This window comes from Coregonus lavaretus, assembly GCF_964263955.1.
Source record: "Coregonus lavaretus genome assembly, contig: HAP1_SCAFFOLD_204, whole genome shotgun sequence".
Classification (NCBI taxonomy): domain Eukaryota; kingdom Metazoa; phylum Chordata; class Actinopteri; order Salmoniformes; family Salmonidae; genus Coregonus; species Coregonus lavaretus.
In genome coordinates this window covers 294,281-307,495 of record NW_028163741.1, presented here as the reverse complement: position 1 = coordinate 307,495, position 13,215 = coordinate 294,281, and the positions used below count along the sequence as shown (strand labels likewise).

Sequence of the window (13,215 nt, the reverse complement as noted above, 5' to 3'; positions counted from 1 at the left end):
GGAGAACCATTTGAAGAACCCTTTGGGTTCCAGGTAGAACCCTTTCCACAGAGGGGACAGACGCAGAACCCTTAAAAAAAAAAAAAAGTGTAGAACATGTGAGTCGGCTTCTCTTACAGCTTGTATAGCTGATCTAACTCCTGAGATCCGCTCTGAGACATGAGGACCGGTTGCTAGGATACGGACTGAGACATGAGGTTTGCAGCTGAGCTGAGCATAAAGCAGAGAGAAAAGCTTTCACAAAAAAAAAGAAAAGCTCTCTTATATTGTTATATTTTAACAAGAGATTTTCAGCAGTATGACGTAGAGCGTAAATCTTCATACGTCTTTGTCTTTATTCATGCTAATGGATATAATCAGAATGTTATGTTGATAAAAGTAGAATTGTAGCTATATGCGTAAATTATGCTGCTGTGTTTCACACTCTGTTACCCAGCTGTGTGAAGGTCAAGAACGTGTTGTTGTCTTTAGTTGGAGATAAGAGGAGGAACCAAGGAGAGGCCTTGTCCTTAACAGAGAGCTACTAACTAATATTCCTCCTATTTGGGACACACCTAATATGATCGTGAATCCACAGACATTAAGACACACTGGCAGCTCATGAGAAGTTCTAGTAGTAGGTTTAAAAAAGTATATCATTACTGCACTTGGAATAAAAGCTTGGAGACGCAAAGGTTTATGGATTAAGTGTAGTCAGATGACGTATGAACCCACTGGGCTGAATCAACGTTGTTATCAAGTCAATTCAATGACATGACTTTGAACCAACTTGGAATAGACGTTGAATTGATGTCTGTGCCCAGTAGGAAGTGTTTAAAGGTAACGTGGATTATGACATATCAGTAGTAGAGACCTATGTTTCCTGTTTATATAATCATGTCTCACAATATATAGAAAATACATTTGAAACCATATTTTTGTCTCGTATACTTGTATTGGGTAAATCCATTTGAATTCAATCACTTTTTGACAGCATCCCTTTTGATTTAAATAAAACTTTCCGTACATGTTTGCCGATGGAAGAAGTGTTCAGAAAGTGATTTTTGGACCTGAATATCAAAACATTCAGGAGATAGAGGTCCTCAAAGTTGACCCATTTTGCATACCCCACAATACCATGAGACATCCATGTCTTTGTCACTGGAAAAGATAAACAGTTGAGTTTCATATAATTTAAAAGCTTACAAATAGGGTTGTCAAACAGTTTTTTAATTTCTTGGAAAAAAACTGCAATTTAGCTGGTACACCATTGAAATTAAATATAATGTAAATTTTAACTTCTAATTACTACCACAAAGATGGCCGCCAGTCCACCCACCATCAAATGTCAACTTAAATGGTAATGTCCAATGTTCCCTCATATTTAGGGGGGCGCTAAGCAAATTTTTGGTCTTGTGAGAGGAAACTTAAATGTTGTTCAGAATTTTGTGCAACTTCCGGCGTGCGTTTCCAGTGAACACGGAGGCTGTACCCAGACAGTTTTAGACAGTAGCCAACAGGCTGTACCCAGACAGTTTTAGACAGTAGCCAACAGGAAGTACCCTGACAGTTTTAGACAGTAGCCAACAGGAAGTACCCTGACAGTTTTAGACAGTAGCCAACAGGCTGTATACTGACAGTTTTAGACAGTAGCCAACAGGCTGTACCCTGACAGTTTTAGACAGTAGCCAACAGGCTGTATCCTGACAGTTTTAGACAGTAGCCAACAGGCTGTACCCTGACAGTTTTAGACAGCAGCCAACAGGCTGTACCCTGACAGTTTTAGACAGCAGCCAACAGGCTGTACCCAGACAGTTTTAGACAGCAGCCAACAGGCTGTACCCTGACAGTTTTAGACAGCAGCCAACAGGCTGTACCCAGACAGTTTTAGACAGCAGCCAACAGGCTGTACCCAGACAGTTTTAGACAGTAGCCAACAGGCTGTATCCTGACAGTAGCCAACAGGCTGTATCCTGACAGTTTTAGACAGTAGCCAACAGGCTGTACCCAGACAGTTTTAGACAGTAGCCAACAGGCTGTACCCTGACAGTTTTAGACAGTAGCCAACAGGCTGTATCCTGACAGTTTTAGACAGTAGCCAACAGGCTGTATCCTGACAGTTTTAGACAGTAGCCAACAGGCTGTATCCTGACAGTTTTAGACAGTAGCCAACAGGCTGTACCCTGACAGTTTTAGACAGTAGCCAACAGGCTGTACCCTGACAGTTTTAGACAGTAGCCAACAGGCTGTATCCTGACAGTTTTAGACAGTAGCCAACAGGCTGTACCCTGACAGTTTTAGACAGTAGCCAACAGGCTGTATCCTGACAGTTTTAGACAGTAGCCAACAGGAAGTACCCTGACAGTTTTAGACAGTAGCCAACAGGCTGTATCCTGACAGTTTTAGACAGTAGCCAACAGGAAGTACCCTGACAGTTTTAGACAGTAGCCAACAGGCTGTATCCTGACAGTTTTAGACAGTAGCCAACAGGCTGTATCCTGACAGTTTTAGACAGTAGCCAACAGGAAGTACCCTGACAGTTTTAGACAGTAGCCAACAGGCTGTCCCCTGACAGTTTTAGACAGTAGCCAACAGGCTGTATCCTGACAGTTTTAGACAGTAGTCAACAGGCTGTACCCTGACAGTTTTAGACAGTAGCCAACAGGCTGTATCCTGACAGTTTTAGACAGTAGCCAACAGGCTGTATCCTGACAGTTTTAGACAGTAGCCAACAGGAAGTACCCTGACAGTTTTAGACAGTAGCCAACAGGCTGTATCCTGACAGTTTTAGACAGTAGCCAACAGGCTGTATCCTGACAGTTTTAGACAGTAGCCAACAGGCTGTACCCTGACAGTTTTAGACAGTAGCCAACAGGCTGTATCCTGACAGTTTTAGACAGTAGCCAACAGGAAGTACCCTGACAGTTTTAGACAGTAGCCAACAGGCTGTATCCTGACAGTTTTAGACAGTAGCCAACAGGCTGTATCCTGACAGTTTTAGACAGTAGCCAACAGGCTGTATCCTGACAGTTTTAGACAGTAGCCAACAGGCTGTATCCTGACAGTTTTAGACAGTAGCCAACAGGTTATTGTGGCTATCTGAGCATAATGTAGGCCTACCAACAAAACCAATGGAGCAAATCCCAACACATGGAAATAGCTTTTGATTTCTATAATATAGCCTACAGTAGCCTATATGTGGTATTCAATGCAGGTCTACATTGCATGAGACTTTTAAAAATATTATGACATTATGAAGCTTGACATGTGATGAATGATTTAATGATTTTTTTTTACTTGGTCTGTAGTACTGTGGGCCAAATAGGTGACTGTAAATGTCATTGTGTTGAATAATGCAAGAAACCACTTTACAAAATACAATTAATTATTATTACCATACAGAGAATTAGACAATGTAGGCTACCCCTCTGCCTATTGGTTTATTTGCATATTCAAGCCTGTCTCAAAATACAACACTGCCCCTTTAATTAAGACAAAAGCTTTTTACCTGACTGGCTTTTTACCTGACTGGCTTTTTACCTGACTGGCTTTTTACCTGACTGGATTTTTACCTGACTGGCTTTTTACCTGACTGGCTTTTCAAAGACAGCTTGAAATATAGCATAAGCCGACACGTTTTGTGCTCATGTAGGAAGCAGTAACTCTCCATCCATAACTGGGCTAATAACTCGCTAACTAGCATATCATATCAACAAATGTGGACACGCACGGCTCTGTGCTCTGATCTGAAAAGCTCATTCACTTCCGGGTGACTGAAAGACTAGCGGCTAGCCCCGCCAGTAGAATTCTACTCCGCTGCGCTCTGCCTACAACAAAATCAGACTCAATCTTGCAAAGTTAGATTTACTTTGGTTTGTTGCATTGAAAAGGGGCTGATATAATGTTGATTCGATCACAGAAAAAACGTTGATGTATATAGTGCAAACTAATGAGGCGAATCTCTTGCCTCTCCTGCACGCAGTTTAGAGGGAACAATGGTCGTCTGCTCTACTGTCTATGTTTCAATAGGTTTCCTATGGCAGATTGACAGTATAATTTCCATTCCCATTCAAGTCAACATTTTCTGATGTGTTAACCTCCAACTATCTTTGTGGTACCATTTGAAAGTAGATTTTAGTATCAGCCAAAATATGACACCGCCTCTGTGCCAAAATATGACACCGCCTCTGTGCCAAAATATGACACCGCCTCTGTGCCAAAATATGACACCGCCTCTGTGCCAAAATATGACACCGCCTCTGTGCCAAAATATGACACCGCCTCTGTGCCAAAATATGACACCGCCTCTGTGCCAAAATATGACACCGCCTCTGTGCCAAAATATGACACCGCCTCTGTGCCAAAATATGACACCGCCTCTGTGCCAAAATATGACACCGCCTCTGTATTCAAGTGCATATTGTGTCTCAACTGATGGGCGGATACAACACAAAACCCTGTGATGATTTAAAACCAGGTCCAAGCTACAACATGAGCAAATATGAAAAAAATTGGAGTTTACGCATTTTTAGATAGTTGACGTTTAAGGTTAAGAAATGACATTTTTATTAAACCATTTCCCCCCCAAAAAAGTATAAAATTGTTTGACAACCCTGTTTGTAAGCTTTTAAAAGATATCCATCTCAACCGTTTATATTTTCCAGTGATGAAGACGTGGATGTCTCATGGTATGTTTGGGTATGAAATATCGGTCAACTTTGAGCACCTCTATCTCCTGAATGTTTTGGCATTCAGGTCCAAAAAGTCACTTTCTGAGCATTTCTACAATGGGCAAACATTTATGGTGGGTTTCATTCAAATCAAAAGGGGTGCTGTCAAAATATACGAGACAAGAATATATGGCTGCGTTTCAAATGTCTTTGCTATAAAGAAATCAACATTTTTAGGCTGTGTCTGGCCACACTGAACAGTCCCATTCTTTAACCAATCCTCTCCTGGAGGTCAGATTAACTGAACAGTCCCATTCTTTAACCAATCCTCTCCTGGAGGTCAGATTAACTAAACAGTCCCATTTTCTAACCTGTCATCTCCTTCTGGAAGTCAGATGAATCATTAAGATTTATATTCAATGTGTTCTGTGTAAATGCAGCCCCTGAGTCTTTATTTAAATCAGATTTTCCTGAGTAGTCTTACTTTCTAACCTCTCCTCTCGTCCTTCAGGTGCGTTCATCGTGTGCTGGACTCCAGGCCTGGTTCTCCTCCTCCTTGATGTGTTCTGTGCCAACTGTAACGTCCTGGACTTTGAGAAGTTCTTCCTGCTTCTGGCTGAGTTTAACTCCGCTATGAACCCCATCATCTACAGCTACCGGGACAAGGAGATGAGTGCCACCTTCAAGCAGATCCTGTGCTGCCAGCGCCAGGAGAACCTTAACGGGACGGCAGCCGAGGGCTCCGACCGCTCAGCCTCCTCTATTAATCACACCGTGCTGAGTGGAGGGAAACAAAACAATGATCACTCAGTGGTGTGAGGAGAGGAGGAGGAGGGGAGGAAGAGGGAGAGGACTGGGGCTAGGAGGAGAGGGACTGGGGCTAGGAGAGGAGGAGAGGGACTGGGGCTAGGAGGAGAGGGACTGGGGCTAGGAGGAGAGGGACTGGGGCTAGGAGAGGAGGAGAGGGACTGGGGCTAGGAGGAGAGGGACTGGGGCTAGGAGGAGAGGGACTGGTGCTAGGAGAGGAGGAGAGGGACTGGGGCTAGGAGGAGAGGGACTGGTGCTAGGAGAGGAGGAGAGGGACTGGGGCTAGGAGGAGAGGGACTGGTGCTAGGAGAGGAGGAGAGGGACTGGGGCTAGGAGAGGAGGAGAGGGACTGGGGCTAGGAGAGGAGGAGAGGGACTGGGGCTAGGAGGAGAGGGACTGGGGCTAGGAGAGGAGGAGAGGGACTGGGGCTAGGAGGAGAGGGACTGGTGCTAGGAGAGGAGGAGAGGGACTGGGGCTAGGAGAGGAGAGGGACTGGGGCTAGGAGGAGAGGGACTGGGGCTAGGAGAGGAGGAGAGGGACTGGGGCCAGGAGAGGAGAGGGACTGGGGCTAGGAGGAGAGGGACTGGGGCTAGGAGAGGAGGAGAGGGACTGGGGCTAGGAGGAGAGGGACTGGGGCTAGGAGGAGAGGGACTGGGGCTAGGAGAGGAGGAGAGGGACTGGGGCTAGGAGAGGAGGAGAGGAGAGGGGGCTGCAGTGTGGAGCCCAGCCCAGGTGTGGCCAGGGAGGTGGGTGGGGGGAGGAGGGAAGACAGCCAGGGGCCAGGGAGGTGGGAGGGGGGAGGAGGGAAGGCAGGGGCCAGGGAGGTGGGAGGGGGGAGGAGGGAAGGCAGGCAGGCAGGCAGGCAGCCAGGGGCCAGGGAGGTGGGTGGCCAGGAGATGGACTGTAATTGACCAGGGTGATGTCATGAGGAAGGATCGGAACAGAGGCATCGCAAGACTCTTATAGGTTGTTAGTTATTTGTTTTCTATTTCATTAAAGTGTTGTTGTTGACATTAACTATTTAAAGACTTTAATCTACATATGATGATGTGAATGACTTACCTGTAGAACCTCTCTGCTCTTACTTAACTTCCTGTTACTGAACTGACTTTGAGGGAGTCCCAAATGGCACCCTATTCCCTATATAGTGCACTACTTTTGACCATTTACATTTAAATTTTAGTCATTTAGCAGATGCTCTTATCCAGAGCGACTTACAGTTAGTGAGTGCATACATATTTTTATTTTATTTTTTATTTTTCATACTGGCCCCCTGTGGGAAACGAACCCACAACCCTGGCGTTGCAAACCCCATGCTCTACCAACTGAGCTACATTCCTGCCGGCCATTCCCTCCCCTACCCTGGACGACGCTGGGCCAATTGTGCGCCGCCCCATGGGTCTCCCGGTCACGGCCGGCTACGACAGAGCCAGATACCTATGGGCCCTGATCCAAAGTAGTGCACTATATAGGGAATAGGGCTCTGGTCTAAAGTAGTGCACTATATAGGGAATAGGGCCCTGATCCAAAGTAGTGCACTATATAGGGAATAGGGTGCCATTTGGGACTCATAATTAGCTGCTCATGAACTTGAGAGATGGGGAGTCTGTCCAGACAATCTTTCTACTAATATCATCCTCAGTGTCACAGAAACAATTTAGCTACATCCTGATTTCTAACAGATTTCACTGCACTAACTATCATTATAAACACATTACCACATCACCATACAGTACGAAGAAGTGTCTTACTAAATTGCTGAATAGCTTTTACCCAAGTACTTTAGCCCTTCACTGAACCTTTACACCACTTAGATTGTTGTTACTGTCTGTATTCTGTTGTTGACCGAAGGGGGCCAAAGAACTTACATCTCCATGTAGTTGGTCTGCCAAGACCTGGACTGTGTCCCAAATTGGCCCTGGTCAAAAGTAGTGTACTATATAGGGAATAGGGCTCTGGTCTAAAGTAGTGCACTATATAGGGAATAGGGTACCATTTGAGACACAGCCCTGTTCATAATTGTAACTTTATGTATGTTGATCCATTGACTGAAAGCTTGGTGACCTGTTTTACCCAACTCTCGGCTACCTAAGACTAGGTCAAAGTCTGTCAATATCAAATACGACTGATCATAAAGCTTATTCATTCCATATTTCTTAATGTCAGACATATTCAGGTACACACACACACACACTGTCCTAGACAATGACCAGAGACAAGGAAGTTCCTCTCCGTTAAATTATCCATCTCCAGTTAGTGTCTATAGATCCATCTCCAGTTAGTGTCTATAGATCCATCTCCAGTTAGTGTCTATAGATCCATCTACAGTTAGTGTCTATAGATCCATCTCCAGTTAGTGTCTATAGATCCATCTCCAGTTAGTGTCTATAGATCCATCTCCAGTTAGTGTCTATAGATCCATCTCCAGTTAGTGTCTATAGATCCATCTACAGTTAGTGTCTATAGATCCATCTCCAGTTAGTGTCTATAGATCCATCTCCAGTTAGTGTCTATAGATCCATCTACAGTTAGTGTCTATAGATCCATCTCCAGTTAGTGTCTATAGATCCATCTACAGTTAGTGTCTATAGATCCATCTCCAGTTAGTGTCTATAGATCCATCTCCAGTTAGTGTCTATAGATCCATCTCCAGTTAGTGTCTATAGATCCATCTCCAGTTAGTGTCTATAGATCCATCTCCAGTTAGTGTCTATAGATCCATCTCCAGTTAGTGTCTATAGATCCATCTCCAGTTAGTGTCTATAGATCCATCTACAGTTAGTGTCTATAGATCCATCTCCAGTTAGTGTCTATAGATCCATCTACAGTTAGTGTCTATAGATCCATCTACAGTTAGTGTCTATAGATCCATCTCCAGTTAGTGTCTATAGATCCATCTTCAGTTAGTGTCTATAGATCCATCTCCAGTTAGTGTCTATAGATCCATCTCCAGTTAGTGTCTATAGATCCATCTCCAGTTAGTGTCTATAGATCCATCTCCAGTTAGTGTCTATAGATCCATCTCCAGTTAGTGTCTATAGATCCATCTCCAGTTAGTGTCTATAGATCCATCTCCAGTTAGTGTCTATAGATCCATCTCCAGTTAGTGTCTATAGATCCATCTACAGTTAGTGTCTATAGATCCATCTCCAGTTAGTGTCTATAGATCCATCTCCAGTTAGTGTCTATAGATCCATCTTCAGTTAGTGTCTATAGATCCATCTCCAGTTAGTGTCTATAGATCCATCTCCAGTTAGTGTCTATAGATCCATCTCCAGTTAGTGTCTATAGATCCATCTTCAGTTAGTGTCTATAGATCCATCTCCAGTTAGTGTCTATAGATCCATCTCCAGTTAGTGTCTATAGATCCATCTCCAGTTAGTGTCTATAGATCCATCTACAGTTAGTGTCTATAGATCCATCTACAGTTAGTGTCTATAGATCCATCTCCAGTTAGTGTCTATAGATCCATCTACAGTTAGTGTCTATAGATCCATCTCCAGTTAGTGTCTATAGATCCATCTCCAGTTAGTGTCTATAGATCCATCTTCAGTTAGTGTCTATAGATCCATCTCCAGTTAGTGTCTATAGATCCATCTCCAGTTAGTGTCTATAGATCCATCTCCAGTTAGTGTCTATAGATCCATCTTCAGTTAGTGTCTATAGATCCATCTCCAGTTAGTGTCTATAGATCCATCTCCAGTTAGTGTCTATAGATCCATCTCCAGTTAGTGTCTATAGATCCATCTTCAGTTAGTGTCTATAGATCCATCTCCAGTTAGTGTCTATAGATCCATCTCCAGTTAGTGTCTATAGATCCATCTCCAGTTAGTGTCTATAGATCCATCTACAGTTAGTGTCTATAGATCCATCTACAGTTAGTGTCTATAGATCCATCTCCAGTTAGTGTCTATAGATCCATCTCCAGTTAGTGTCTATAGATCCATCTCCAGTTAGTGTCTATAGATCCATCTCCAGTTAGTGTCTATAGATCCATCTCCAGTTAGTGTTTATAGATCCATCTCCAGTTAGTGTCTATAGATCCATCTCCAGTTAGTGTCTATAGATCCATCTCCAGTTAGTGTCTATAGATCCATCTACAGTTAGTGTCTATAGATCCATCTCCAGTTAGTGTCTATAGATCCATCTCCAGTTAGTGTCTATAGATCCATCTCCAGTTAGTGTTTATAGATCCATCTCCAGTTAGTGTCTATAGATCCATCTCCAGTTAGTGTTTATAGATCCATCTCCAGTTAGTGTCTATAGATCCATCTCCAGTTAGTGTCTATAGATCCATCTACAGTTAGTGTCTATAGATCCATCTACAGTTAGTGTCTATAGATCCATCTCCAGTTAGTGTCTATAGATCCATCTCCAGTTAGTGTCTATAGATCCATCTACAGTTAGTGTCTATAGATCCATCTCCAGTTAGTGTCTATAGATCCATCTCCAGTTAGTGTCTATAGATCCATCTCCAGTTAGTGTCTATAGATCCATCTCCAGTTAGTGTCTATAGATCCATCTCCAGTTAGTGTCTATAGATCCATCTACAGTTAGTGTCTATAGATCCATCTCCAGTTAGTGTCTATAGATCCATCTCCAGTTAGTGTCTATAGATCCATCTCCAGTTAGTGTCTATAGATCCATCTCCAGTTAGTGTCTATAGATCCATCTCCAGTTAGTGTCTATAGATCCATCTCCAGTTAGTGTCTATAGATCCATCTCCAGTTAGTGTCTATAGATCCATCTCCAGTTAGTGTTTATAGATCCATCTCCAGTTAGTGTCTATAGATCCATCTCCAGTTAGTGTTTATAGATCCATCTCCAGTTAGTGTCTATAGATCCATCTCCAGTTAGTGTCTATAGATCCATCTACAGTTAGTGTCTATAGATCCATCTACAGTTAGTGTCTATAGATCCATCTCCAGTTAGTGTCTATAGATCCATCTCCAGTTAGTGTCTATAGATCCATCTACAGTTAGTGTCTATAGATCCATCTCCAGTTAGTGTCTATAGATCCATCTCCAGTTAGTGTCTATAGATCCATCTCCAGTTAGTGTCTATAGATCCATCTACAGTTAGTGTCTATAGATCCATCTACAGTTAGTGTCTATAGATCCATCTACAGTTAGTGTCTATAGATCCATCTCCAGTTAGTGTCTATAGATCCATCTCCAGTTAGTGTCTATAGATCCATCTCCAGTTAGTGTTTATATATGTCCTAATGTGCTTACAGGAGGTGTATTGATTGATTCATGCTATTGATCTGAATGGGTACCTCTAATCCAACTAACCTGAGTGCCAACCTGTTGGTGCTATCACCTCTAATACAGCTAACCTGAGTTGGTGCTATCATGCAACTCCCTTTTCACTCATTGTCATGCCAAATACAGGGACCTGCCAAAATATAGGAACAGTCAACATACAGGGTGGGCTGCACCAACATGGATGAACTCTTAGACGGGGTTAAATCAAGTATTATCTATTCATCCTGTTGCACCAGACTTTAAACCTAGTTTTAAATTAATGCTAGTTAAATTGAATCCTTCCTCTAATCTAAGTTTAATTTTCACTTTTAAACCTAGAGTAATTTTAAGCTTGAATATAAACTTAGATTAGAGATTAATTCTAAACTGCCACTTGAGGTGGTTTAACTGATAAAATGGCAGCTTATCTACTGTGGAGAGACCTCAGAGAATAATTAGAGACAGGTTGAATCCTGTTTAGTTTTATGATAATGATGAGTTTTCAAGGAGATACCGCTTCTCCAAGGACTCTGTAATGCAGCTGGACAGACCGTTTGGACCAACCATTAAGCATGGGAGTGATAGGAACGCGGCTGTACCCCCACTACTTCAGATCCTGGTGGCCCTACGGTTCCACTCAACTGGATGTTTCCAGATGGTGGATGGGGACCTTTTTGGACTCCACAAGTCAACCGTCTGCAGGATTGTAGTCAGAGTGTCCAGTGCTATTGCCGGTCGGAAGAACCAGTACATAAGGTTCAGTCCTACAGAGGAAACAGCAGCTGGATTCCCAGGTGTACTAGGGGCAATAGACTGTACACACATTCCTATTCCCAACCCTGGTGGTGAGAATGGAGAACTGTTCCGTAATCAGAAAGGTTACTGCTCCATCAACATGCAGGCTGTCTGTGATGTCAAAGGTCAGCTCACCAACATCGTAGCTAGATGGCCAGGATCCACCCATGACAGCAGAATCTTTGACAATAGTCGTCTGTGTGCAATGCTGGAAAGGGGGGCATATGAAGGCCTCCTACTAGGTGACAATGGATATGATCTCAGAGAGAGAGAATACACCACCTCTCATATCCTGGCAAGAGATCTCAGAGAGAGAGAATACACCACCTCTCATATCCTGGCAAGAGATCTCAGAGAGAGAGAATACACCACCTCTCATATCCTGGCAAGAGATCTCAGAGAGTTTTTGGAGTATGGAAAAAAAGATTCCCGTGCCTAAAGGAGGGGCTCCACACGAAGATGGACACTACACTGACAATCATTATTGCAGCGGCAGTTCTGTATAACTTTGGCAAGGGTTAGGAGACAAGCTACCTGAGGAGGAGCTAACTGAGGAGGAGAGGAGCTACCTGAGGAGGAGAGGAGCTACCTGAGGAGGAGCTACCTGAGGAGGAGAGGAGCTACCTGAGGAGGAGAGGAGCTACCTGAGGAGGAGAGGAGCTACCTGAGGAGGAGAGGAGCTACCCGAGGAGGAGAGGAGCTACCCGAGGAGGAGAGGAGCTACCCGAGGAGGAGAGGAGCTACCCGAGGAGGAGAGGAGCTACCCGAGGAGGAGAGGAGCTACCCGAGGAGGAGAGGAGCTACCCGAGGAGGAGAGGAGCTACCCGAGGAGGAGAGGAGCTACCCGAGGAGGAGAGGAGCTACCCGAGGAGGAGAGGAGCTACCCGAGGAGGAGAGGAGCTACCCGAGGAGGAGAGGAGCTACCCGAGGAGGAGAGGAGCTACCTGAGGAGGAGTTAACTGAGGAGGAGAGGAGCTACCTGAGGAGGAGAGGAGCTACCTGAGGAGGAGTTAACTGAGGAGGAGAGGAGCTACCTGAGGAGGAGAGGAGCTACCTGAGGAGGAGAGGAGCTACCTGAGGAGGAGAGGAGCTACCTGAGGAGGAGAGGAGCTACCTGAGGAGGAGAGGAGCTACCTGAGGAGGAGCTAACTGAGGAGGAGAGGAGCTACCTGAGGAGGAGAGGAGCTACCTGAGGAGGAGAGGAGCTACCTGAGGAGGAGAGGAGATACCCGAGGAGGAGAGGAGCTACCTGAGGAGGAGAGGAGCTAACTGAGGAGGAGAGGAGCTACCTGAGGAGGAGCTACCTGAGGAGGAGAGGAGCTACCTGAGGAGGAGAGGAGCTACCTGAGGAGGAGCTACCTGAGGAGGAGAGGAGCTACCTGAGGAGGAGAGGAGCTACCTGAGGAGGAGAGGAGCTACCTGAGGAGGAGAGGAGCTACCTGAGGAGGAGAGGAGCTACCTGAGGAGGAGAGGAGCTACCTGAGGAGAATGGAGAAGGTGGCCAGGTGCAACATGCTGCCAATGGGAATGCTGTGAGGAGAACCTTGATTGAGAACAATTTTGCAGCCTAATGTGTGTATAATTTAACATGTAAAAAGCAATATTATATTTTGATAGTCTAATTAAGAATTGTACATGTCTATCTGTATTAAAATGTATTATTAAGGCATTGTTATTCTCACTACCATACAGGGTGGAACTGGAAGCACCAGAACATG

At 44.5% G+C, this 13,215-nt stretch overlaps 1 protein-coding gene across 1 annotated transcript in view; it reads left to right on the top strand.

Annotated features, from left to right (window-relative positions):
* Positions 1-5,492, top strand: part of LOC311117812 (lysophosphatidic acid receptor 1-like) — a 73,454-nt gene extending 67,962 nt beyond the window's left edge. The window contains exon 3 of the mRNA XM_084192720.1: positions 5,161-5,492. Coding sequence (XP_084048846.1) covers positions 5,161-5,468 — 308 coding nt within the window. The 3' untranslated portion in view covers positions 5,469-5,492. The remainder of the gene's footprint in view (positions 1-5,160) is intronic.
* The last annotated feature ends 7,723 nt before the right edge of the window (positions 5,493-13,215 follow it).